Below are 27,708 nucleotides of genomic sequence, written 5' to 3' on the forward strand. Positions count from 1 at the left end.
TACATCATTCAACTATATTATTCCCCTGCATATAATCGTTTCCTCCCATTTGAGGCAATCAAAGCAGCAAAATGGTTATACCAAATTTGGATAGATCATGTGGCAGGAACGGAAGAATTAATATACATCGGTAATGATAATATAGCTCCATATATCCAAACGTTGATAGGATAGACCAGGGATATGCAATTAGCGGACCTCCAGCTGTTGCAAAACTACCACACCTCTGGGTTTCATGCTTTTTGGCTGTTAGAGTCTTGCTATGCCTCATGGGAGTTGTAGTTCTGCAACAACTGGAGGTCCGCTAAGTGCACATCCCTGGGATAGATGCTCTTTAAATTAGCTGATACATACAAGCAAATCATGAGCCCCTAATACAACTCCAGCTTTCCCCACGTGAAGAATGAACCTAACCATGTTCTGGTTAGGTAGAGTTTAAGGGGGAATAAAATTCTCCTAAAGTAAAACACAAACTTTTAACTTTATTGTGACAGACCTAGCCGGGAGAGAGACTTTTGGAGGGGACTGAATGTTAGCCTCTTGCCGATCGATCGTGGGCCCTGGCATTTGGGGGGAATGGTGCTCTTTGTGAGCTGTATGCCTGGGGACCCTTGAGGTGGTACTACTATGGATTCGGGTCCTGGTCCCCCAGGACACACAGACTCTGGGGACCCTGGATTTGCCATATTTGAAATAGTGGCTGATTCATAATGCTGGGACAGATACTGTTAGGAGATGCTGATGTAAATTCCAGCACCTGTCTGTCTGTTGCCTGCTAGAATGTGTATTGTAACTAAGTCTCTAGTATGGGATCTAAGAGTCATTAGATCCCCATTGTTGTTTGTGTTAATTAAATCTGCCATTGTGATAATGTTGATTGGGTTTTCTGAGCTACAAGACGACCAGCCTGGCCTAAAGGTCATGTCTCAGTCATCTAGGCTGTCTAAAGGGATTAGTTAATTAGCCCATGTTAATTATGTTACAGGTGTATTGTTAGAGTAATATGAGCCGGAGGTATGCACCTCCACTTTTAGTGTATAAAAAAGCCTGTATTTTCCAATAAAGGAGATTCCTGTTTGAACTTACATACAGCCTGCCTGGTGTTTGTTCTGAGCTATCACAACTGGGTTAGAACGGTACATAGCTGTAGTTCTAATCCCGGAGCATAGGATGACCGAACAGTCAGATGTTGCGATCTGCAATCTGATTCTATAGCAGCAGAGGAGTGTCGGGAGAGTGGAATCGAGCGTGCAAGGGGCTCGTTACATTGGTTGGTAGCCGTGGGATTTGCTCTCCAGTTACTGGGACACTCCAAACCAGCCTGCAGGAGAGCCACACTGAAAGACTTACTTGAGAGCTGTGGAGGGAATGGTGGGATCGTGCTTCCTTGCCGTGAACACATCCAAACCATTACCTGGATCCAAGGTCCAGATAGCAGGAGAGGAGAGATACCAGCCACAATGGATGAGGAATTCAGAAGGAGGTTGCGAGAGAAGCAGATACAGCACAGAGGACCAGTATCAGAGCAGGTCCTGCTGAAATGGTTTGATTTTATCCGCTGTGAACTCTGGAAGGGAGCGCTAGCCCGTGAGCAGCGACACCAGGGAAAAGTTCTCCCCTCCATCCATGTAAGGTACTGGTCACAGTATGAAGTACGATTGCGGTTATTGGGGGAACAGCCGAACCAGGAGTGGACAGCTGAGTTAAGCAGGCTGATCTGGGCAGAAATGCGGTTGGACGAGAGCTACAGAGCCCTCCAGTGGTATGTAGCCCAAGTGTGCCCGTGGACAGCGGATGACAGCCCCACGGAAGGCTTTGACTACGATGGCCTGGGATTGTTGTACTGGAGGCTGTCCAGGGACCCTGACTTTGGGAGTGATCGGTAGTGGCGTTTGGAGGAAATAATGGAGCACAGAGAGCGGAGACTGAATGTCTCGGAAGTGCACTGGGCACAGGAAGATTTGGAGTTTCTGGCCGTTCAGGAATGGGAGCTTGAGATGGCCTACAGACAGCTGCTAGACTCTGCTCAGCAGCAGAGTGGGGCTCCCTTTGCTTGGGACTATCAGGAAATACCAGTTGACAACTCTGAAATCCTTGCTGAAGAGTTGACAATGTGGCAGAGTAACAGTGTGCTTTGCCAACCTGCCCCTGCAGCTATGGAGGCGGAGGTCTTATGGCGGATGCAGCAAGTGCTGACTGACCTTGATGAACCTGTTTCTGCATGGGATGATCTTGGATGGAGGAATGTGCCTGTCCAGCAGCATGCCAGAGAATCGGCAGTGGAAAATCTGAAGATTGCCGTCCCCAAACCTGAAGTGCTGACAACAGGGCAGAGCTCTGCTAACCTCTGCCCAGCACTAATAGCATCTTCTGGGTTCCACGGAGAGGAGATGGTGAACCTTTATCCCCAGACACCAGCAGCAGATACAGGGGGAGAAGGGAGAGGAGGTGTGTGTTGTCCCTCCCCAACAGTTAGCCGGAGCAGATGGTGTGGGGTTTCCAGCAGAAGGGCTGGCAACAGGGCCGAGTACTGCTGGACTCTGCCCTCAACTAACAGAGGATTGTTTTCCTGTGAAGGTGGATGGGACTTCAGTCTCCACCTGTATACCCCAGGGATACTGGGCAGTCAGCCCAGATCCCCAACAGCATGACGGAGTGAGCCCAGACATCCTGTCTTCTCTCCAGCGGCAGAAAGGACTCCAGGGAGAAGGGCCAGTCCAGGCCTCTCCCCAGCGCCCAGCGGCAGATATGTTCTCTGAGAGAGGCAGAGGTTGGCTGGGTGAGTAATGCTTTGTTTGGAACAATTTGTTTGGGGTACTGTGTGGGTACAGGCATTAGAGGTCTGGAACTACTGACTAACTTCGGAGTCAACCCTTCTGGGGTCTCCTCCTGTGTTAGTCTCCTGCCGAAAGGGGAGAAATGTGACAGACCTAGCCGGGAGAGAGACTTTTGGAGGGGACTGAATGCTAGCTTCTTGCCGATCGATCGTGGGCCCTGGCATTTGGGGGAACGGTGCTCTTTGTGAGCTGTATTGCCTGGGGACGCTTGAGGTGGTATTACTATGGATTCGGGTCCTGGTCCCCCAGGACACACAGACTCTGGGGACCCTGGATTTGCCATATTTGAAATAGTGGCTGATTTATAATGCTGGGACAGATACTGTTAGGAGATGCTGATGTAAATTCCAGCACCTGTTTGTCTGTTGCCTGCTAGAATGTGTATTGTAACTAAGTCTCTAGTATGGGATCTAAGAGCCATTGCTGTTTGTGTTAATTAACTCTGCCATTGTGATAATGTTGATTGGGTTTTCTGAGCTACAAGACGACCAGCCTGGCCTAAAGGTCATGTCTCAGTCATCTAGAATGTCTAAAGGGATTAGTTAATTAGCCCATGTTAATTAGGTTAATTATGTTACAGGTGTATTGTTAGAGTAATATGAGCCGGAGGTATGCACCTCCACTTTTAGTGTATAAAAGAGCCTGTATTTTCCAATAAAGGAGATTCCTGTTTGAACTTACATACAGCCTGCCTGGAATTTGTTCTGAGCTATCACAACTGGGTTAGAAGGGCACATAGCTGTAGTTCTAATCCCGGAGCATCGGATGACCGAACAGTCAGATGTTGCGATCTGCAATCTGATTCTATAGCAGCAGAGGAGTGTCGGGAGTGGAATCGAGCTAGCAAGGGGCTTGTTACATTTATTATATAGCTATGATACATTTAAATCACACTAATGTGATATTATGTTAATCAACGCAGTCTGAGGCTTTTATTTTGGGATAAACATCTAGGGGGTGTGGATATTGCAGGAATTAAAAGTATATTTATGCAAACCCTCTACCATAAAGTCCTATCTGTCCCTCCTAAAATAAAAAAATATATATAACCATATATAATATGTTACTGTAGAATACAAAAGCTAAAAGGTGTGAATCGAGATATCTCCAAAATGAAAAAAAAAATGTTCTGGAACTCAAGAGGACTAATAGAGGAAAAAGGCTCTGTGACTCAAGTAGTACCTGTATTAACTTGGCAGGTTCTGTTTTCCTTGCAATATATGAAAAAAGATCTAGAAAAAGGCAAAATGTTTCTTGCAGAAGAGGATGTCCAGAGACCTGATGAAGAAAAGGCCAGATGTTCTCATTATTATTACATGTTTATTTTAATAGTAAAATATTAACATACCAGAATATGTTGATTCTAACATACAGTTGTGCTCAAAAGTTTGTATACACCTGGAGAATTGGCAATATACAGTATGTACCATTTTTAAAGAAAACATAAGTGAGCAGGCAAAACACATTTTTTAAATTAATTTTAGGGGGTTCATATTCAACTGTAGGTCATAACTGAATGGCACCTATTAGACAAATGAAACAACCCCTGTCCAAAAGTCTGCATACCCTTAGTTCTTATATAAACAAAAGTGTAGCACTGAATATACCAGAATGGAACACCATGGATAAGGTGGACCAAAGTATATAATTACAAATGGTGAATATGAGTGTTATGACAAGATAAAAATGGTGTAATATTAAAAAACCTTGTGAGGATATGGAAAACATTAATGTGTAGTGACTATAATAAAGTCCAAACACTAAAAAGAGGAAGTATAGGTGAACTTTATGGCAGTTGAGTCCAATCAGATGACTGTAGTTAATTCCTCAGTGACAAATGATGGGATGATGCAGGCAAGAAGCTGTGTGGCACATAGAAAACGGGATGGACATTTGTCTAATGGAAAGTTCTAGATAAATACTTCTTACCAGACAAGGTGGACCCACCTGTCATACCACAGTGGGTCAATCGGGCTTATGTTGGCCGAAAGCCAGATGCTCATCGTTAGCACCAGCTCAGATACAGATGAAGCCTGTAGAGTGATCACTCCAGAAGCAGACGTTTGATCGTTTAACAATGGATCCAGGTATGGCAACCAAATATCCAGAACTCAGACAGGTCTTCCAAGCAGATAGAGATTGGACCTCAATGGAGGGTCTGTACCAGGAGCCAGTAACAAATAGGATGTTGTCACATTTGAACCATGTTACAAAAAAAGAAAAAAGGCTCCATACGGTGCAGCTAATAAAAAGGAGAAGATTTTTAATTTCATAAAAGATACAAACATCAATAACAGATGGCTGCATAAAATGTGATCACAAAAACATATAGTAGTAAAAGCAATGTGGGAAGCACGTACAGCAATCCCGACACGTTTTGACCTAGAGGCCTTCAACTGGGGCATAACACAGCTCCCCCACATTGCTCATATATATAATATATCTCATTAGCCATAAGGGAGGAGGAAGACTCCGTCCTCGGACTGTAGACCGGAAATGGTGGCCCTCAGCATGAGTTCCGGGTCCCATTTAGCAGGTAAAACCATCTGGTTTTTCATATTGGAGAGATTCAATATACAGGTCTCCATAATGAGGCATGGAACTCACACTGGGGGCCACCATTTTCGGTCTACAGTCTGAGGGCCGAGTCTTCCTCCTCCCTTATGGCTAATGAGATATGTTATATATATGAGCAATGTGGGGGAGCTGTGTTATGCCCCAGTTGAAGGCCTTTGAGTCAAAACGCGTCGGGATTGCTGTATGTGCTTCCCACATTGCTTTTACTACTATATGTTTTTGTGATCACATTTTATGCAGCCATCTGTTATTGATGTTTGTATCTTTTATGAGATTAAAAATCTTCTCCTTTTTATGACCTGCACTATATGGAGCCGTTTTTCTTTTTTTGTAATATGGTTCAAATGGTCCTATCTCTATCTGCTTGGAAGACCTGTCTGAGTTCTGGATATTTGGTTGCCATACCTGGATCAATTTTTGTTGATCGATCAAATGTCTGCTTCTGGAGTGATCACTCTACAGGCTTCATCTGTATCTGAGCTGGTACTACCGATGAGCATCTGGCTTTCAGCCAACATAAGCCCAATTGACCCACTGTCGTATGACAGGTGGGTCCACCTTGTCTGGTAAGAAGTATTTATCTACAACTTTCCATTAGACGAATGTCCATCCCATTTAGTATGTGCCACACAGCTATCTTTTTGCCTTCATCATCCCATCATTTGTCACTGAGGAATTATTATTATAGTCACTACACATTATTGTTTTTCATATCCTCACAAGGTTTTTGAATATTACACCATTTTTATCTTGTGTCATAGGACTCATATTCACCATTCGTAATTATATACCTTGGTCCACCTTATCCATTCTGGTATATTCAGCGCTACACTTTTGTTTATATATTTCACTTGGACTTTGTTGGTTTAGTAATATTAGCAGCTTTCCATTGAGTGGTTCAGTGCAGCAATTTTCTTTACTCTTCACATACCCTTACTGTGTATTGCCCCCTTTAGCATCAAAGACGCATGCAGTCTTCTGTAATAGTTGTCTACGAGTCCCCTAATTCTTGCAGGAGGTATAACTGCCCATTCGTCATGGCAAAATACCTCCAGGTCATGCAAAGTCTTTGGTCGACTTGCATGAACCGCACGTTTCAGATCTCTCCAGAGTGGTTGATGATTATAAGGTCAGGAGACAGTGATGGCCATTCCAGAACCTTCACTTTTTCTGCTGTAACCACTGGCGGGTCAACTTAGCCTTGTGCTTAGGGTCATTGTCGTGCTGGAAAGCCCAAGAGCGTCCCATGTGCAGGTTTCAGTTCAGAAGAATGCAAATTGTCTCTCAGTATTTTCTGATAACATGCTGCATTCATCTATCCATCAAATTCACAAGATTCCCTATGCCTTCAGAGCTAAAGCTAAATTTGGGTAAAGTGTTGCATGACCGCGCAACTGTCATTCAAAGTGTGAGAGTGCTGAAAGCTGAAAATTGGTCTGGGCAGGAAGGGGTTTTAAGTGCCCAGTAACAAATTGTGTGTACAAATATTTCATGGCTACACAAAGCGAACTACATTACTAAGGGCCACCTGCCCGTATATACTAAAGTCAAGGTCTCACAATTCTGACAACTAAGTTGTATGTGCTGGCATAAGGCTATTGTAAGTAATGGTGTATATGTAAACTGATCAATAAAATATAGCATTGTTGTTTTCATTCTGCAGGCAGTTTTAAATGCATAAACTTCTGTATTACAGTGGTTGCAAACCTCTGACATGAATTATGAATAAAGCATATCCCTCTATAGTGTGTAATTGACTCAATCCAAAGCGCTAAGCGTCATGTCTGTCCGCTGCCTCATTCTTCTCCTATCTGAATGAGTCACTTCTGACAGGTTTTCCTGACACCATGAGACATAAGGTAACAGGGAAGGGAGCTCTAGCACATAGCATGAGATTGACAGCCTTATCGCTGTTTGTGTGCTGTGTGAAGGGGAGTGTGTCCCTTACCTCTAATCAGCTCTCAGAACTCGCCTTACTGAGATATATAGTGTGTAACTTAAAGTGTACTTAAACCCTCCTATTGTTTTCAGCCAAGGAAGCTGCCATCTTTGCCTCGGTTTAATCTATAACTGCCATGATGATCCACATGTGATCAGTTATGACACCAGCCATTGGATGGTTTGACAGTTTGGTTGAGAGCATAACCAATGGGAGTGTTACACTTCCGGCATATGCTGAAAATGAAAATGTTTTATGGATGGGTTTACTTCCGCTTTACCCTGCTTTCTGAGGTCCCATTCACAGTTTGTATAGCGGGAACTCATGTCCCCGCTCACGATTTTATGTGCAAGATTTTCACGTAATTCCATCTGTTGCGCAAAGGGCCAAGTCATTTTCTCGAATAAGCTGCCCTATGCACGTTTGTTGTGGCAAAGAAGCTCAGAGACCAAATATTTGGAGCATTTTTTACATGCCTGACAATTGTGGAAAATTCCCACTGTGTTTAGAATGTCATTAAGGATGAATGGCACCCAAAACAGGAGTCACGGAATTTGCCACGATTTTGGATTGAGAGTAGAAACATGCCAATCCTGGCAGCAATTACCAATTGCCCAAGTGTGAATGGGGCCTGAAAGCTCAGACAAGCTGTTTAAATTCTGCACTCTGAATGGCTGTAGAGAAGAGATGACTACAGATAAAGAGGTATACTTACTATATGTAGGATGATTTATTTCATCTCTGTGTATCACCTAAAGCTAGTCACTTCACTGGGTATATGTGGTTTACAACCACTTTAAATTACTATACCAACACCATTTAAAAATTGTTCTCTATATTTTACCTGATTTTGAAAAAAAAGGGGAACCAACTGGACTATAATCACAGCCACATCAGAGTGCTGTTCTGAATCGAGTAACCTTCCAGAAGAACGGCATGCCATCAACAGTGCAGATAGTGACACATTCTATGAAATTCAAAAATCATATCATTAAATATGTAACAAAGGAAAATGCACGATTCATTTCTTGATTAAGTGATGACATATCTGGATTCATAACTTATTTTTCATGCTAAAAATTCAGTAATCAGATGAAAAAATGCTTGCTTTCATTAATTCACAATTACTACAAGGCCTTTATTCTCAATACAGACCTGACCAGAAACAGTATGTGGATACGGCATTAACTGATAAGTGAAAAGCTTAAGATTTATTTTCATGTGTAACATCAGGCCCAATCTCTAGCATACACAGATCTTACAGGCTATGCTGTTCCTGCTGCTTAAAAACTACCACCAGGTACCCGAAAGGTCACGCACCTATGTAAGCTGCTTGACTGCACACAGGTTGGTTTTAAAGCGCTGGCATTAGGACCATCCTGTGTGTGGTAGTGCACTTAGGTTAAGTACGTGCCCTGTTGGGTGCTTGGTGGTGGATTTTAGGCTATACGAAGAGTAACACAACCAGTAAACATAAAACATTGCCTAAACTATGATGCTTACTAGCTACACACAGCTACTGTTTACAAGCAGATTCTGCCTTAAATACCTTTCCCTGCCACATCATATGCCTCATGCACACAGGCACTTTTGCTTATAGAGTGTAAAAACGGGGCATATTGGGGTGGCCGGGAGGCACAGGTGCAGGATACAGCCCACTGCCAGCAGTCTGTCAAAATCAATGAGAGGCTGCAATACATGGCAACTGTATACAGTTCCAAGCAGAACTCTCTTACATGGCAGCATGCATACTGGGAGAGCACAATGTCTGCATATGGGACATACGTTCCTGTACGCATATGGCACAGTACATGAGTACCATTCAGAACAGTGTACAGCCACTACATGTTGCAGCCTCTCATCAATTTTGACAGGCTGCTGACAGTGAGCTGCATGCTGCACCTGTGCCTTCCCAGTTTTATGTTCTATGGACAAAAGCGTCCATGTGCATGAGTCCTAAATGCTTTTTAACTACCTCAATACCAGACATTTTCACCCCCTTTCTGCCCAGGCCATTTTTAATTTTTCAGCGCTGTCACTCTGTATGACAATTAATCAGTCATGCAACAATGTACTCAAGTGACATTTTTTGAAACAGACAGAACTTTATGGTGGTGGCATTCTTTTAGTAATATTTAATCACCCCTGTTTTTTTTTTAGTTAATGCTATATAAACAAACGGTAAACAATTAAAAAAAAAAGCAAATTTTTCTTTGTTTCTGTTATAACATTTTGCAAATAATTATCTTTCTTAACCACTTCAGCCCCAGAACTATTTACCCCCCTCCTGACCAAGCCGTTTTTTGCGATACGGCACCGTGACGCTTTAACTGACAATTGCGCGGTCGTGTGACGCTGTACCCAAACAAAATTTACCCCCTTTTTTTCACACAAATAGAGCTTTCTTTTGGTGGTATTTGATCACCTCTGCGATTTGTATTTGTACTCGGGCAAATACTTCCGATGCTTCCCCCGATACCTAGAGGACAGCTGTGATCGGCGCGTGGGGGAGTTACAAGATTCTCCCCCAGTGGCTTTCACCAGCTTTAGTGACATACAGCGGTGATCGCTCAGCGCTGACTGTCACTGCATCCTCCTCCATGCCCCCTCCTTTCCTCTGTGCCTCTCCGCTGTCCCCTGCATTCCTCTCTCCTTATCTGTCCCCCTCCGTTCTCCCCCTCCGTTCCTCTCTCCTTATCTGTCCCCCTCCGTTCCTCTCTCCTTATCTGTCCCCCTCCGTTCTCCCCCTCCGTTCCTCTCTCCTTATCTGTCCCCCTCCGTTCCTCTCTCCTTATCTGTCCCCCTCCGTTCTCCCCCTCCGTTCCTCTCTCCTTATCTGTCCCCCTCCGTTCCTCTCTCCTTTTCTGTCCCCCTCCGTTCCTCTCTCCTTATCTGTCCCCCTCCGTTCCTCTCTCCTTATCTGTCCCCCTCTGTTCTCCCCCTCCGTTCCTCTCTCCTTATCTGTCCCCCTCCGTTCCTCTCTCCTTATCTGTCCCCCTCCGTTCCTCTCTCCTTATCTGTCCCCCTCCGTTCTCCCCCTCCGTTCCTCTCTCCTTATCTGTCCTCTCCGTTCTCCCCCTCAGTTCCTCCGTCCCCCTCCTCCTTCCTTTGTGTATGGATAGAGTCAGCTGACTCTGTCCATTCACATAACTGAAACATTGTAACCTCCTGTGATTACGATGTCTCAGTTTATGAATGGAGAGGAGCCGCTGTCTTCTCTCCATTCATTCTCAGTGCAGCTGAGGCTGCAGAGAAAGGGACTGGGGAATCTCTATCTTCTCTCTCTTTCTCTGTCTCAAGGGGGAGATATCAGAGGTCTGTTAAGACCCCTGATATTTCACCAAAGTCCCCCAACAAGGCTGATTAAAAAACAAACAAAAAAAAAAAAACAATAAAGAATAAAAAAATATTATTGTCAAAAATAAAAATTGTAAAAAAAAAAAACAAACACACACACATACAACGTTCAAACCCCCCCCCCCCCAAAAAATAGCAAAAAAAAAAACTGTCACGTGACATTAAAAAAAAAGTATCAGTAATCGGTATCGGCGAGTACTTGAAAAAAGTATCGGTACTTGTACTCGGTCCTAAAAAAGTGGTATCGGGACAACCCTAGCTATAAACAAACTAAAAGCGACAATTTTGGAATAAAAAAAGCAATATTTTTTAACTTTTTGCTACCGGTATAATACCCCCCAAAAATATAAAGCAAACAAATTTCTTCCTCAGTTTAGGCCAACATGTATTCTTCTACATATTGTTGGGAAAAAAAAAAATCGCAATAAGCGTATATTGATTGGTTTGCGTAAAAGTTATCGCGTCTACATTATAGGGGATAGATTTATGCCATTTTTATTGTTTTTTTTTATTAGTAATGGCGGCGATCTGCGATTTTTATAGTGACACTTTTGACACTATTTTGGGACCACTGGCATTTATACAGCGATCAGTGCTATAAAAATGCACTGATTACTGTGTAAATGTCACTGGCAGGGAAAGGATTAACACTAGGGGGCGATCAAGGGGTTAAGTGTGTTCCCTCAGTGTGTTCTAACTGTAGGGGGGATGGGCTCACTAGAACATGACAGAGATCATTGCTCCGATCACTGGGAGCAGTAGATCCCTGGTCATGTTGCTAGGCAGAACAGGGAAATGCCTTGTTTACATAAGCATCTCCCCATTCCGCCTCTCCGTGCCACGATCGCAGGCCACCAGCGGATATGAAGTCCACGGGAACGCGCCCGCTAGCCGCCGATGACGGAGTGACGTACGGGTATGTCGTTTTGCGCACCCGTGCCACTTAGCGGACGTATATCGGCGTAAGTCGGTCGGCAAGTGGTTAATAAATTTAGGCCAAAATGTATTCTGCTACATTTTTTTGTAAAAATAACCCAAGTCAGTGTATATTATTTAGTCTGTGTGAAAGTTAGAGAGTCTATAAACTATGGAATATACACTATTTTACCAAAAGTATTGGGACACCTGCCTTTACACGCACATGAACGTTAATGGCATCCCAGTCTTAGTCAGTAGGCTTCAATATTGAGTTGGCCCACCCTTTGCAGCTATAACAGCTTCAAGTCTTCTGGGAAGGCTGTCTACAAGGTTTAGGAGTGTGTCTATGGGAATGTTTGAATATTCTTCCAGAAGCACATTTGTGAGGTCAGGCATGTGGATGCGAAGGCCTGGCTCGCAGTCTCCGCTCTAATTCATTAATTCATCCCAAAAGGTGTTCTATCGGGTTGAGGTCAGTACTCTGCGCAGGCCAGTCAAGTTCCTCCACCCCAAACTTACTCATCCATGTCTTTATGGACCTTGTTTGTGCACTGGTGCGCAGTCATGTTGGAACAGAAAGGGGCCATCCCCAAACTGTTCCCACAAAGATGGAAGCATGAAATTGTCCAAAATGTCTTGGTATGTTGACACCTTAAGATTTTCCTTCACTGGAACTAAGGGGCCAAACCAAATCCCTGAAAAGCAACCCCATACCATAATACCCCCTCCATGAAATGATTTGGACCTCAGCCAATAGAACATCTTTGGGAACAATTAGAGCAAAGGCTGCGAGCCAGGCCTTCTTGTCCAACATCAGTGCCTGACCTCACACAAATGCTTCTGGAAGAATGGTCAAACATTGCCATAGACACACTCCTAAACCTTGTGGACAGCCTTCCCAGAAGATTTGAAGCTATTATAGTTGCAAAGGGTGGGCCAACTCAATATTGAACCCTACGGACTAAGACTGGGATATCATTAAAGGTCATGTGCCTGCAAAGGCAGGCATCCCAATACTATTGGTAATATAGTGTATATTTGAAAACTGATCAGTCCTGATGTACTGACTGCCTATCTCATTTCTTGAGGCCCTACCATGTCAGGAAGGTAGAAAATACCCCACAAATGTCCCCTTTTTGGAAAGTAGACAGTCCAAGGTATTTAGTAAGAGGCATGGTGCGTTTTTGTAATTTTTTTCACAAAGTCGTTTTAACAAGTTACGTCTCACATGCAGTATAGGCTTACTTATATTTACACCCAAAAACACATTCGGCTATGCCTCTTACTTATGGGGATACCACATGTGAGACTTTTTCACAGCCTAGCCACATAAAGGGGCCTAAAATCCAAGGAGCACCTTTGGGCTTTCAAGGAGTGTAAAATTATGCATCCATTTTCCTGACTACCTATCACATTTTTTGAGGCCCTAGGAAACGCCCACAAAATTATGTCATTTTGGAAAGAAAATACTCCAAAGTATTTTCTAAGAGGCAAAATGAGTCTTTGGAAAAAAAAAATTTGCCACAAGTTTTTGGAAAATGAAGGAAAGATAATTAAAATGTGTTTTTTAATTTTTTTGCTTTTTTACACAAAGGTGTCAATTAGTAAGATACAGCATTTCTAACACATCATAGGCATACTTAGATTTTTTTTTTTAGCTTACATTGCTAAGAACATGTTGCGTGTTCTCTTCTGAATTTTTGTAAGTTTTAGTAAAGCCAAGAGAGATAAAAGATGATTCAAAGATTAATTTGGTAAACATTTACAACTTGCATTGAGCCCCTTCACCTCATAATCTTCTCTGCGTACCTGCCTCTATCTCCCCCTACATCCGGTGTCATTTATCTCTTTCCTCCCCAGGTTTACTGTCCCTGGTCCACACTTTTCATTTATGTAATTTTAGTGCTTAGGGTGTTCCACGTGCAAATGCACCCTGCATAAGACTGCCAACTCCCCCAGATTGACACCCACTTGTAACGTAGGTCAAAAATATTCGATTTTGTGTGAAATCAACAACTTCTAATCCAGTGGCTGGGAGTAAAGAAGTCAGCTTATCTGAACAATAGATCTGTGAGTTCCTGTGCCCAACCAGGTGTGAGAGGAGGCTCCTCTCAGCAGATAGCACATAAATTATTGTATCCTGTACCAGGAAAAAGACAGACACCTCAACATCTGCAATTTGGGAGCTGAGATTTCAGCCAAATTCAAAGTACCATACCTATGCTGAGAGAAAGGGGTCAGACCATTCTGGGTTTATTCCAGTGATAGACAGAGGAACTCATTGCTGCAGGCCTCATTAGGAGGAGACTGGAAGGTGCGTACAACTGCTGAGACTGATAGTTCAGTATGGACTGGGTGCTGCTTCCTGGACACTAGGACTGCTGGGACTTGTAGTTCTTTATTGTCTGTGCTACTTTCTGGACACTGGAACAACAGGAATCACTTGCTGCCAGAACCTGTGGGGGCTCAAGACTGCAACTGGATCTCCAGAATCTTTCTGCCTGCTTTGGCCCAGGAGCCTTGTTCCAGTGCCACTCTGTCATCTTCATCCTTCACCCCTACTTGTGGGTTGCCCTGCTACCCGGTAAACCCGATGCTGCAGCAAGGTCATCTTAACCTTCTCCTGGATCCAGCAACCACCCCCTGCAGGACTCTGCCAGCCCTTTTTCTGTGGATGACCCTGCTCTTTTGCTTCTGATCCTCATGCTTCCCTGCTGCCTGGGTGCACTCCAAGCTGTGAATGCACAGAACCTGCTCTTCCTTTCCGTGCATCCAGGTGTCTCATCTGCTCAACTCTGACCCTTCACCTGCTGCTTGACACACTATGATCTTCAGAAGCTGCCAGTGTGAGTAGTCTCCTCTGATGCCCTGTGATTCCTGAACAGTGGTTGCTGTCTTGTGACTGTTATTCTGTGCTTACTGCTCTGCGTCCCCATTGTTTGTCCATCGTGTTCCTTAGGTTTGCCCCTTGTGCACCGGTTGTTGTACTATATTACCCCTCAGGACTTGCCCTTGCTGTGCCATATTGCTACCCTTTGGACTATTAGTCATGTACAGCACCCGATCGGCTCTTCCCCTGCTGGGCCCTGATCTGCCTGAAATGCATAGAAAAGCACAGATACCCTGTCACCGAGTCTTAACCACTTCAATACCGGGCCTATTCTGGCACTTCTCTCCTTCATGTAAAAGTCATAATTTTTTTTTGCTAGAAAAATTACTCAGAACCCCCAAACATTATATATGTTTTTGTTAGCAGACACCCTAGGGAATAAAATGGCGGTCATTGCAACTTTTCATCTCACACGGTATTTGCGCAATAATTTTTCAAATGCCTTTTAAAAAAAAAAAAAAAAAACTGTTTAATGAATTAAAAATAACAAAACAGTAAATTTAGCCCAATTTTTTTGTATAATGTGAAAGATGATGTTACGCGGAGTAAATAGATACCTAACATGTCACGCTTTACAAATGCACACAATCATGGAATGGCGCCAAACTTCATAACTTAAAAATCTCCACAGGCGACGCTTTAAAAATTTTTTACAAGTTACCAGTTTAGCATTACAGAGGAGGTCTAACGCACGCGGCGATACCTCACATGTGTGGTTTGAGCGGAGTTTACACATGTGGGCGGTACTTGCGTGTGCGTTCGCTTCTGAGCGCGAGCTACCGGGGACAGGGGAGTTTTAAATTTTTTTTTTATTATTTTTTTTTTTATTTTACTTAATTTTTTTTATTTTTACACTGTTTTTTACATTTTTTAAACATCCCTTGTAATAGGAATCTATGTGACAGGTCCTCCTTATGGAGAGATGTGGGGTCAATAAGACCCCACATCTCTCCTCCAGGCTGGAAAGCATGAGATCGGGAAAAAAAAAATTCACAGATCTCATGCTGACAGCCGCGATCGCGGCTTCGTTTATTTCCGGGTACCCAGGCGTGACGTCATGACGACGGCCATCTGGTCACCAGTCATCTCTATCATCCTCATCCGGCCGATTCTTTCTCCGGGCCCCCTGATGGCACGGGAAAGCCTGGAGAAGCCACGAATGGCGGCGGGAGGGGGGTCACCCCTCCCGTAACCTATAAGAACGATCAAGCGGCGGAACTGCCGCTATGATCATTCTTATCGTACACAGAATCGCCGGCTGCAAAGAATGATATCTGAATGATGCATCTAGCTGCAGGCGTCAGATATCCCCCCTAAAATTAAAGGAAGTCATTTTACTATGGCCGGGTACTGAAGTGGTTAAATTAAATAAGATCTCTAATGAAAACTGAACGGTTTCATTGTTAAAAAAATCATGTTGGTGAGGGATAAAGGAGAAGCCAAGAAGCCAAAATAAAAGAAGATTATTTTCAGCTTTAAAAACACTGGTTTAAACTGCTTTCATTTCCTGTACAAACACCAGAGCTTGAAAAACGCTAACAGGAGTCTGTTGCAAAGACCTAGTCTAAAGCCTCGTACACACGATCAGATTGTTGGCCAACAAAACCATGGACTTTTGTCTGAAGGGCGTTGGCTCAAACTTGTCTTGCATACACACGGTCACACAAATGTTGGCCAACAATTACAAACATAGTGACGTACTACGTGGTTTTTCAGCTCTTTAGCGCCACCCTTTGGGCTCCTTCTGCTAATTTCGTGTTAGTAGAAGTTTGGTGAGTGTTGATTCGCACTTTTCTTTTTGCGTTTTTCATTTCGTGCTTTTCAGTTAGTTTCTGAGCGGCCGTTTGTCAACCAGACATGTTGTGGAATCAGAGGAGATAAAGTGTTATTTATTATTGGCCCTGGAGTTATTGCTTTGACATTATTTTTTTTGGTTAATAATGATTTGATTTGGTATATTTTCTATATTTTTGGATGCATAGAATGTACTTTTTGGTTAAGTTCTATTGGGAGATAGCGTGTCTAATTTTTTTTTTTTTAATGCACAATAAAAATTAAGTAGCATAATACTTGGCTATGTGTTTTACTTCAAATGACAGTTTGGGAGTAGGCAGTTACATTTTAAAAAATACAATGTAAAATTGACAAGGGACATCAACATAGTTGTATCTTTGATCTTAAAAACTACGGGATAATGGTGCTGTGGTAACTTGTAAAAATAATAAAAAAAAAAACATAATAATATTGTTCTTGATATCACTAAAAAAAAAAAAAAAAAGCCTTTGAAAATTCGTTTGCAATAACTCCATCAGCATCACCAGCAAAGAAGCTTAATTATTATCCCATTACAAACGCTAGTTTACAAAACCGACCGCTTCTGCTTCCGAGCATGCGCATGCGTGTTTGTACTTTGGACTTTTGTCCGATGGACTTGTGTACACACGCTCGGAAAAAATCCATCAACACACATTTGTCCGCGGAAAATTTAAAAACATGCTAGCCAACATTTGTTGGCGGAAAGTCCAACAACAATTGTCCAATGGAGCATACACATGGTCGGATTTTCAGCCAACAGCCTGACATCCAATATTTCCCGTTGGAAAGTCCGATCGTGTGTATGGGGCTTTATAGTTGCAGGAGAAACTTCCACTTGTGAGCTGACGTAATTATATTTTGGGAAAACAAATTATTTGGAAAAATGCAGTAATTTGATTCTTTGTTAACACCTTGATACAGCTAACAATAGAATGGTTATAAAGAGAAAGGAAACGTATGGTGTAAAGGCTAATCCCCAAAAAAAGCACTGTAAAACAGATCTCTTATTGCTACAAATTTGTACAATGCACAACTTCCAAACTTAGCTTTAACCACTTGCCAACCGCCTAACGTACATGTACTGTGGCAGGTCGGCTCTATTGCGCCGAATCACGTACCTGTACGTAATTTCACGCAATAGCCACTAAGGGGCGTACGTGAGATCGGACTGGAGATCGGACAGAGGGGGAGCCAATCAGTGGGTCCTGTGTACCCAATGTCTGCCGGCCACTCGTGATCGCTCCCAAGAGAGGCAGAACGGCGGTCTGACAGGGGAGAAGATAGAGATCTTCTGCTAAGCAGGAACACAGGTCTCTGTCTTCCCCCAGTCAGAGCAACCCCCACACAGTTAGCAAGCACCCCTAGGGACACATTTAACCCTTTGATGTAAACCCTTTTCCTGCCAGTGTCATTAGTATAGCAACAGTGCATATTTTTAGCACTGATCACTGTAATAATGTCGCTGTCCGCCGCAATGTCGCAGTCCCCCTAAAAATCGCTGATCACTGCCATTACTAGTAAAATAAATAGAAATGCCATAAAAATATCCCATTGTTTGTAGATGCGATAACTTTTGCGCAAACCAACCAATATACGCTTATTGGGATTTTTTTTTACCAAAAATAAGTAGCAGAATACACATTGGTATAAATTGATAAAGAAATTAGTTTTTTTTTTTAATTTTTTTATTGGATGTGTTTTATAGCAGAAAGTAAAATATATAATGGTATATATTTTTTTCAAAATTGTCGCGCTTTTTTTTTGTTTATAGCGCACAAAATAAAAACCGCATTGGTGATCAAATACCACCAAAAAAAAGCTCTATTTATGGGGAAAAATAGGACATCAATTTTATTTGGGTACAGCGTTGCATGACCGCGCAATTGTTAACCACTTCAGCCCCAGAAGATTTGGCTGCTCAATGACCAGGCCATTTTTTGCGATACGGCACTGTGCCGCTTTAACTGATAATTGTGCGGTCGCCCAACGCTGTACCCAAACAAAATTGACGTACATTTTTTTCCTACAAATAGAGCTTTCTTTTGGTGGTATTTGATCGCCTCTGTGACAATTTTGAAAAACACAACAAAATATATTATTTTGCTATAATAAATATCCCACATTTTTTATCAAAAAAACTAACTTTTTCCTCAGTTTAGGCCAAAATGTATTCTTCTACATATTTTTAGTAAAAAATAAAAAAATAAGCGTATATTGATTAGTTTGCACAAAAGAGTCTACAAAATAGGGAATAGATTTATAGCATTTTTATTATTATTTTTTTACTAGTAATGGCGGCGATCTGCGATTTTTATCGGGACTGCGATATTGCGGCGGACATATCGGACACTTTTGACACATTTTTGGGACCATTGACAATTAAACAGTGATCAGTGCTACAAAAATGCACCGATTACTGTATGTCACTGGCAGGGAAGGGATTAGCACTAGGGGGCGATCAAGGGGTTAACTGTGTTCCCTCACTATGTTCTAACTGTAGGGGGGATGCGACTGTCGAGGAGAGAGAGAGAGAGAGAGAGAGAGAGAGAGAGATCGGTGTTCATACACAGTATGAACACATGATCTGTTTCTACTCCCCTGAAATAACCGGGATCTGTTTACACACACAGATCACGGTCATGAGCGATCGCGGGAGCGCAACGGTTATCGTGCCCCCGGGGCACTTGCATCGGGCGCACCGCCCCTAGTGGCCAAAAGGCGAGGCGACGTAAGGTAATGTCGTTTCGCCCAGCCACGCCATTTGGCCGCAGTAAAACAGCGGTGGCTGGTCGGCAAGCGGTTAAAGTAACGCAGTGCCGTATCGCAAAAAATGGCCTGGTCATTAAGGGGGTTGAACCTTCCGGGGCTGAAGTGGTTAAATAAGCAGAGCTACTTATACAACTGAAGAGTAAGGAACATGAAAATTACAAACTGTGTCTGCATTCTAGAAAACAGCAGTTTCCTTGCTGGTTTGTTTTCAAAACAAATTAAAAAGAAAAGAAAATGATTTACCAGTTTTTGCAACTCTTCCAGTGTCTGCATGCTATCCAGACATTTTTTGCACTGCAAGAATGCGGTTTTATAAAGGCTTTTCTTCACCTCGGAACCCCAAGCACTTGGCAGAGATGAAAGTGAAATGTGTTGCCAGAAAGATAAATTTTCTTCTTGCTCTGGAGGAAACATTTTGACAAAAGACGCCTAAAGAAATGACACATGTATAAAAGATCACATTAACCAGTTAAGTTCTTTCAGATGTATACACCTTACAGACCAAAGCAATTTTTTACATTTCAGCTCTCAGGCTTATTGTTTTGGTAATAAACTTGCTATTTATGATGCCAAAACAATCTTTCCCGTGGCAATATTTTCTAGTGAAAATTCTTTTATTTCCTTTACAATCTATGGATAAAATATATTTTTCTATTTTGACCAATATTAGTTTTATAACAGCCAGGCTTCCTGTAGATATAAAGTGCACATTTTATTCTATAATTTGTCTTGTTTATAATGACACTAAAATGGAAAATTGTATTAAATACTAACCGTAATTTTCCTTTCCTGACGCCAATACATGGCAGCATACATATGATATAGCTCTGCTCCTATATCCACTCACATGACCTGTTTAGCTCTATAAAAGTCTGACAGAGCTACCTCCACCAGTCTCTGTATAAAACACAAAGATCAGAGGGAGCGTGAGTATACTGCCATGTATTGGCGTCAGGAAAGGAAAATTACGGTAAGTATTTGATACAATTTTCCATTTTCCTGACACCAACAATGGCAGTATACATATGATAAATAATGAGCTTTTGAGAGGGAGGGTTTAATGTTGCAAACTTATTTTTTTATTTAACAGACATAGAAGCTTGGATAGTTTTCCTCACAACACTCTACTGTAGTAAGAGCTGCTGGATCCACCCTGTAGCCGCTTTGCAGACTGTCTCCAGAGACACTTCTGCTCGTGTCGTCCAAGAAGAAGACATCGGACTGGTTGAGTGAGCTCTAACCACCTCCGGAGGGTCCTTCCCGGCTGCTCTATATGCCCGGTGAATAGTTTTTACTATCCAGGCCGAAATGGTTCTGGCCGATGCCTCTTTCCCTTTAAATTTTCCGGTAGGTATGATGAAAAGTCTGTCAGAGCGTCTTAATGTAGAAGTAGCCTGGAGATAGGCTTTGAGAATGTCCAACTTGTGCAGGACAGCATTTGCTTCTGCTGGGAGGGCTGGAAGCACCCATTCATTGGAGAGGTGAAATACTGATGCCACTTTTGGGACAAAGTGATCCAATGGTCTCAGCACAACCCTGTCTGGGAATATGGTGTAAGGTTTCGACAACCTTCCCCCTGAGGTTATGGCTATTAGGCATGCCATCTTTAAAGGTGATACCCCATAGTGAACAGTCTTCTGTCAGAGCACAAGGAGGGTTTGCTAGAAAATTGAGGACTACTGCCAGGTCCCATTGAGGGAACCTATTTCTCTTGGGAGGGCGTAGTCTAAGTACCGCTGTAATGAAGCGTTCCACCAGCATGTTTGCTGCCCATTTCTTTTGGGTAAAAGCCAAGATGGTTGAAATCTGCACCTTAAGCAAACTTAGGCTGAGCCCCAAATCCAGTCCGAATTGCAGGAAAGACAGGATTTGAGGCACATTCGGGTAACTAGGGTCGAACTGACATGCAACTGCAAAGCATGTGAATCAATCCCATATTCTGTAGTAGATGGCATTGGTTGACCCTTTCTGGAATTCTGTAAAGTCCTAATAACCTCTGGAGAATATCCTAACTCTTATAACCCCTGCTTTTCAATCTCCAGGCTGCTAATGTCAGACAAGATGGTTGCGGATGTAGGATATCTCTTTGTGACAGGAGATGAGGAGTCACCGGCAGAGTGATCGGTGGGCACACGCCGAGATCCATTGCCAGAGAGAACCATAGTCTGCGATGCCAGTAGGGTAGTATTTCAATGACTGTCAGATTCTCTACCAACAATCTCTTTCAGGATTAGAGAAATTGGAGGAAAGGTATAGACCAGTTGTGCAACCCAAGGATGGGTCCAGGTGTCCTGTCCCCACTTCCAATGGATGAGGGTTGCGTGAGAGGAACTGGCTCCCCTTGCAGTTGGTTGACGAGGCAAAGAGATCCAGTTGCGAATACCCCCTGCTCATGATTTGTTTGAACACTTCAGGATCCTTGAATTGTCTGGATAGGCGATCTGCTTCCAAATTCTGACAGCCTGGAAGATATATGGCCCTCAAATCTGGGAGATATTGTTGTGCCAATGTCATGATTGGTTCCATCTCACTCAAGAGGGATTAGCTGTGCGTCCCGCCTTGTCGCTGTATACACTGCTGCTGTGTTGTCCAGATGGAGCAGGACTGGGCGACCCTGTATGTGAGGCAGCAAGGTGGCTAACGCCATGAATGGCTCGAAGTTCCAGAATTTTGGAAACTAAGCCCTGAGTGGGAAATTCCCATCTGCCCTGGATCTTCAGTTGCTCGCAGGTGGTGCCCAACGCTGCTGCGCTCGCATCTGTGGTAACAATAATCCATGGCTGCGGCCCTAATGGACGATGCTGTACCAGAGTTTCTTGTCTCGTCCACCACCAGAGACTCTGGCGCATCCGGCTGGTGATCGTGATTGGCTGGGCTAGACAAACCTTCTTCCACTGCATCAGTGAGCCCAGGGAATCATCGGGATACATGAAGACATTGTCCCAAGAAGACTCATGCACTGCGATGCCGACATCACTGGCGCAGCCAATGCCTGTTGGAACTTTCCCCTGATATTGGGGAGTTTCTGAAGAGGCAAAGAAACTGTGGACGCCTGAGTACTGAACTGGGATCCTGCAGCTCCTTGCAAAAGTATTCAACCCCTTGGCATTTTTTGTGTTTTGTTGCCTCACAACCTGGAATTAACATAGATTGTTTATGATTTGCATCATTTAATTTACAGAACATGCCCACAACTTTGAACATTTTTTTTTTTATTATTGTGAAGCAAACAACAAATAGGACAAAACAGAAAAAGTCAATGTGCATAAAACTATTCACCCCCCTAAAGTCAATACTTTGTAGAGCCACCTTTTGCAGCTATCGCAGCTCCAAGTAGCTTTGGATAAGCCTCTATGAGATTGCCACATCTTACCACTGGAATTTTTGCCCATTCCTCCTTCCAAAACTGCTCCAGCTCCTTAAGTTGGATGGTTTGCACTTGTGAACAGCAATCTTTAAGTCTGACCACAGATTTTCTATTGGATTGAAGTCTGGGCTTTGACTAGGCCATTCCTACACATTTATATGTTTCCCCTTAAACCACTCAAGTGTTGCTTTAGCAGTGTGTTTGGGGTCATTGTCCTGCTGGAAGGTGAACCTCCGTCCTAGGCTCAAACCACACACAGAGTGGTACAGGTTTTTCTCAAGAATATCCCTGTATTTAGCACCATTCATCTTTCCCTCAACTTTGACCAGTTTCCCAGTCCCAACCACTGAAAAACATCCCCACAGCATGATGCTGCCACCACCATGTTTCACTGTGGGGATGGTGTTCTTTGGGTGATGTGATGTGTTCGGTTTGCGCCAGACATAGCGTTTTCTTTGATGGCCAAAAAGTTACATTTTAGTCTCATCAGACCAGAGCACCTTCCTCCATACATTTTGGGAGTCTCCCACATGCCTTTTCGCAAACTCAAAACATGCCATTTTGTTTTTTGCTGAAAGTAATGGGGGTCTTCTGGCAACTCTGTCATAAAGCCCAACTCTATGAAGCGTACGGTTTATTGTCGTCCTATGTACAGATACTCCAGTCTCTGCTGTGAAACTCCACAGCTCCTCCAGGGTTACCTTAGGTCTGTGTGCTGCCTCTCTGATTAATGCCCTCCTTGCCCGGTCTGTGAGTTTTGGTGTGCGGCCGTCTCTTGGCAGGTTTGCTGTTATGCCATGTTCTTTCCATTTGGTTATGTTAGATTTGATGGTGCTCCTAGGGATCATCAAAGATTTGGATTTTTTTTATAACCTAACCCTGACTTGAACTTCTCAACAACATTGTCCCTTACTTGTTTGGAGAGTTCCTTGGTCTTCATGGCAGTGTTTGGTTAGTGGTGCCTCTTGCTTAGGTGTTGCAGCCTCTGGGGCCTTTCAAAAGGTGTGTATATGTAATGACAGATCATGTGACACTTAGATTGCACACAGGTGGACATCATTTCACTAATTATGCGACTTCTGAAGGTAATTAGTTGCACCAGAGCTTTTTATGGGCTTCATAACAAAGGGGGTAAAATACATACACACATTCCAATTATTTTTTTATTTCTGAAAAATTGTTTTATGTATATATTTTTCTAATTTTACTTCACCAGCTTAGACTATTGTGTTCTGATCCATCACAAATATTTCAGATTAAAAAAAACATTGAACTAAAGGCTGTAATGTAACAAAATAGGTTAAAAGCCAAGGGGGTGAATACTTTTGCAAGGCACTGTAAGTAGACCAATTTCTGTGTAGGTTCTAGCTGGCTTTTTTTTTTATAGTTGACTACTCAGCCAAATGTCCGTAAGGAGGACAGCAGGAGCTCCTTCTGCATCTGCAAAAGGTCTTGGTCCTGGGCCAGGGGGATGATGTTGTCCAAGAAATTATGGACTCAGCCCTATCTCCCTCAGTGGGGCCAAGACTGCAATCAGAACCTTGGTGAAGGTTCAGGAAGTGGATAGGCCGAAGGGAAGGCAGACAAATTGGTAATCCCTGTCCCCCACTGCAAACCTGAGGAACTGTTGGTACGACTGAAGAATCGGGACATGCAGGTAGGCATCCCTTAAGTCCACCAAAATCATCCAGTCTTTTAGTTGAATTATCTGAATTATGGTATGGAGAGACTATGTTCAATCGCTCTACCCAGATAAATTGGTTCAGCTTCTTGAGGTTGATCACTGGTCTGAAACCCCCCATTTTTTTCTGGACCAGGAAGAGTGGCGAGTAAAAGCCTGTAAACCTTTGACAGGCCGTAACTGATATGATTGCCCCGTGAAGCAACAAGATGTTGATGTACTCCTGAAGACCAGCTAACTTCGGGGGCGACTGGGTTGTCTTGGTGGGGGTGAAGGAGTATTCTGGAGGCTGCTATTTGAACCGCCAATAACAGCCTTGCACCACTGAGGACTGCACCCACTGATCTTGGCAGTGGTCTTGCCAGACCTGGGCAAATTTGGGCAGCCTTGCGAAAAAAACGCCTCCCCCCAGGGCGGGCGTGGCATCAAAAGGGCTTCTGGGTACCTGAGGGAGCCGCAGGGGCCTTAGCTTTCTGTGATCTAAGAAAGGTTGACTGCATACCCCTCCAACCTCTTCTGGAATCCTTGGATGGACGAAAACTTTTGGAATCCCAGTACCTGTTGACGCCCCTCTGGTGTCTGGACCAGATTTTCCTCCTGTAGCCCTGGGGATGGCAGTCTCCAGCTTCTGGACGAACAGTGCCTTCCCATCAAAAGGCAGCTTGCAGCAGTTCTGCTTTGAGGATGGGTTAGCCACCCACACAGAGCTCTTTTGGCTATGTCTGAGCCAAGCATGGCTCTGGAAGACCATCGAATGATGTCTATAGCTGATTCTCCCACAAAGTCCGTCGACAGCTTTATTTCATCAAGAGCTTTGATGATTTTCTCTTTTGGCAACTGGTTATTGATTGCATACTCCAGGTTCTGCGCCCACACTCGCATAGCGCTTGCTACTGATGTTAAAGCCACAGCGGGCTTACAGGCACCACCTGCCGCGAGGTAGGACTTTAAGTCTAAGTCGATGTGTCTATCCAAGATGTCACGAAAGGAGGAGGAGTCTTCCATTAGAAGTGTCACATTCTTGGCCAGTGCAGTAAATGCCACATCCACCATTGGTGGGTTAGATAAAGACGTTGCATCCTCTTCCGTGAGTGGATATAATTTCTGCAACTTGTTCATTGAAAACAATTTCCTCTCTCCTTTCTCCCATTCCTCCTGAAACAGGACATAACGCACTCTTTTCTCCCACGTCTTCTTACTTACTCAAAGGTGGCCCCTTACCTGAAAGTGCGGTGGTCTTGGTTGTGTGGTGGTAGAACCAAAAAGGTGCAAAGGGGACTGCATGGCAACAGAGAAGGAAAATAAGAAGAAAGAAAGAGATGGGAAACACACAAATATCCACATTTTTTTTGCAAAGAAAAAACAAATTTAGGTAAAATGAAGTCTGAAAAGGACCTTCCATCCCCTCACAATACAATCATCCTGCTATCCCCCTTACTCACCTGTCTCTGGTTGCTTCTCTTGCAGAGATGCTGCTTGTTCTGATGCCAAAATCAAAAAAGACCTACTTTTTTTTTAATCTGTGCCCTTTAAAAAGGGCGCCTTATGAATGGCTCTGCCCCCCTCCACCCATCCTCCTATCCAGGAGGTTCGTGCCATCGGGGGGGGGGGGAAGAGTCTTTTCCCTCTTCTCAAATGGCCGCGGCAGCTTCGCGGTGCATGCACCGTCGGTTTTAGGCCTGAGACCCTGGCCACCGGAGACCCAGAGTCCACAGCGAATGCGCAGAACGGCGGGAGCACTTGAGGCCGCCACCAGAGGACAGGAGAGCCGCGCTCTCAACCCCGGAAGGCAGTGCGCTTGAGGACCCGCTCCTAGCCTAAAACAGAACACATCACATTTAAATAAATACAAAAAGGGAGGTTTACATGACATGGGAAAAAATAAAAGGAAAAGGTCAGACCTGAGACAGAACTTCCACAGATACACAGACGCCATGCTGTCCCAGCTGATTGATCCAACTCCACAGCAGGCATGCCACAAGAGGATTGCCGTCTCTGATTAGAGAACACCTCGGCCCCAAAAGACCACCAGAAGGGGCTCCCCACCTTGTTAGTGTGTTTAGCAGCCTAAGATGTGGGACTGCGTGCTGGGAGAGGTTGAACCCGGACTCCAACGTAGTGGGCAGGTAAGAGCTTATCCTGATTGTAAGGGTCTGTAGGTGTTTATCTTTGAGGACAAAAAGGAGAATGGGGGCGGTAGCTCTCAGTCAAACTTTTATAGAGCTAAACAAGTCCTGTGGGTGGATATAGGGGCGGAGCTATATCATATGTATCCTGCCATGTTGGCGTCAGGAAAATAAGATTTCTTTTAGAAAGCACAGCAAATGAAAATGTTTTTTTTTCTTCTTAACTTGCAAGGTTGCTTTAACTGACATCATATGCAGAACAAAGGTCATCCCTTTGAACCAAAATAAGGAAAGCCACCATGTGCCACACCCGGTGGGATTGTCCATGCATCAAGTCCTTGTCTGATGTTTTTTACATATTATATCAAGTCACTGTATGCAAGATACCCAATTGCACCTCCCGAGACCAATCTCCAGTTGAAAGAAGAGACTTTTGTGTTTCTTCCTTTAACTTGAGCAGTTATTCCCTGTCTTTAGAAGTCCACTGTAAGTCCATCTGAATTCGAATGGACTAGAGAAATGTGTCATATGAGAAAGGAGAATGTGACTGCACAACCACAGTACACAATGGATTTGAGATTTAACAGAATTGAAGATTTCTCCACAAAACGACCCCTGCCCTAACCATTTAAGACATATGGTTACATCCTTCTTTTTTCCTATCTCTTGCCCCTTTCTGCACACCCAGCTTATCACTTTACTCTCCCACATTTTTCTTAATTTATTCCAAACCTCCTCAGAAACTCCCTCAACTCTTATTTCACCTTCCTAGATATCCAAAGCTGAAGGCGTTACCATTTATATTTCATAGTGTCTTCAGGGATATGTAAACCTATTTGCAAATCACTCAGCATACAATGGAACATTTCATCTTTATGTGAACATTTTTTGCTTCTAAATTTCCATTATGGATTTACTATAAAATTGTATTACCCATTGGTGTCTACCCTATATCACATTGTACACTGATAAATTAATCAAAGTAGTTACAATGTAGCAAAATAATGCTTAACAGTCTATATACTGTTCTATAATGACAATTTACACAGGAGCAGGAAGATCTGATCATCTAATATAAAATGTATCACATACACACACATACAAAAAGTCCAATTTGTCAAAATGACAGCCAATACCTCCAGTCAAAGTGGCCAGGGAGCTTTGGGGAAACAAAAGGAGTATGGCATACTACATATGCCGAAAGTATGTAGATACAAATTCTTTGGGAATGTAGCAGTATTACAAACTAAGCAGGAAGACAGATCTGTGCGTTTCCCCAGTCACACAGTCCCCCATACAGTTAGAAAACACAAGCAGGGAACACATTTAAACCCTTGATCACCCCCCTTCCCTGCCAGTGTCATTAGTACAATGTCAGTGCATATTTTAGCACTGATCACTGTAATGTCACTGGTTCCCAAAAAAGTGTAAA

At 43.4% G+C, this 27,708-nt stretch overlaps 1 protein-coding gene across 6 annotated transcripts in view; it reads right to left on the minus strand.

Moving 5' to 3' along the window:
• FIRRM (FIGNL1 interacting regulator of recombination and mitosis) overlaps positions 1-27,708 on the minus strand; it is a 399,519-nt gene that overhangs the window by 125,680 nt on the left and 246,131 nt on the right. For 5 of the 6 annotated variants that reach the window (XR_012235300.1, XM_073592830.1, XM_073592828.1 and 2 more), the window contains 3 exons: positions 19,346-19,531; positions 8,198-8,320; positions 4,020-4,115 (listed from right to left, as the gene is read on the minus strand). Coding sequence is in view for 5 of the 6 variants with exons in the window: in XM_073592830.1 (XP_073448931.1) it covers positions 4,020-4,115; positions 8,198-8,320; positions 19,346-19,531 (405 nt within the window). In the remaining variant the exon portion in view is untranslated. The remainder of the gene's footprint in view (positions 1-4,019; positions 4,116-8,197; positions 8,321-19,345; positions 19,532-27,708) is intronic. The other variant, XM_073592831.1, reaches the window with a different exon arrangement.

This window comes from Aquarana catesbeiana, linkage group LG07 (assembly GCF_042186555.1).
Source record: "Aquarana catesbeiana isolate 2022-GZ linkage group LG07, ASM4218655v1, whole genome shotgun sequence".
Classification (NCBI taxonomy): Eukaryota; Metazoa; Chordata; class Amphibia; order Anura; family Ranidae; genus Aquarana; species Aquarana catesbeiana.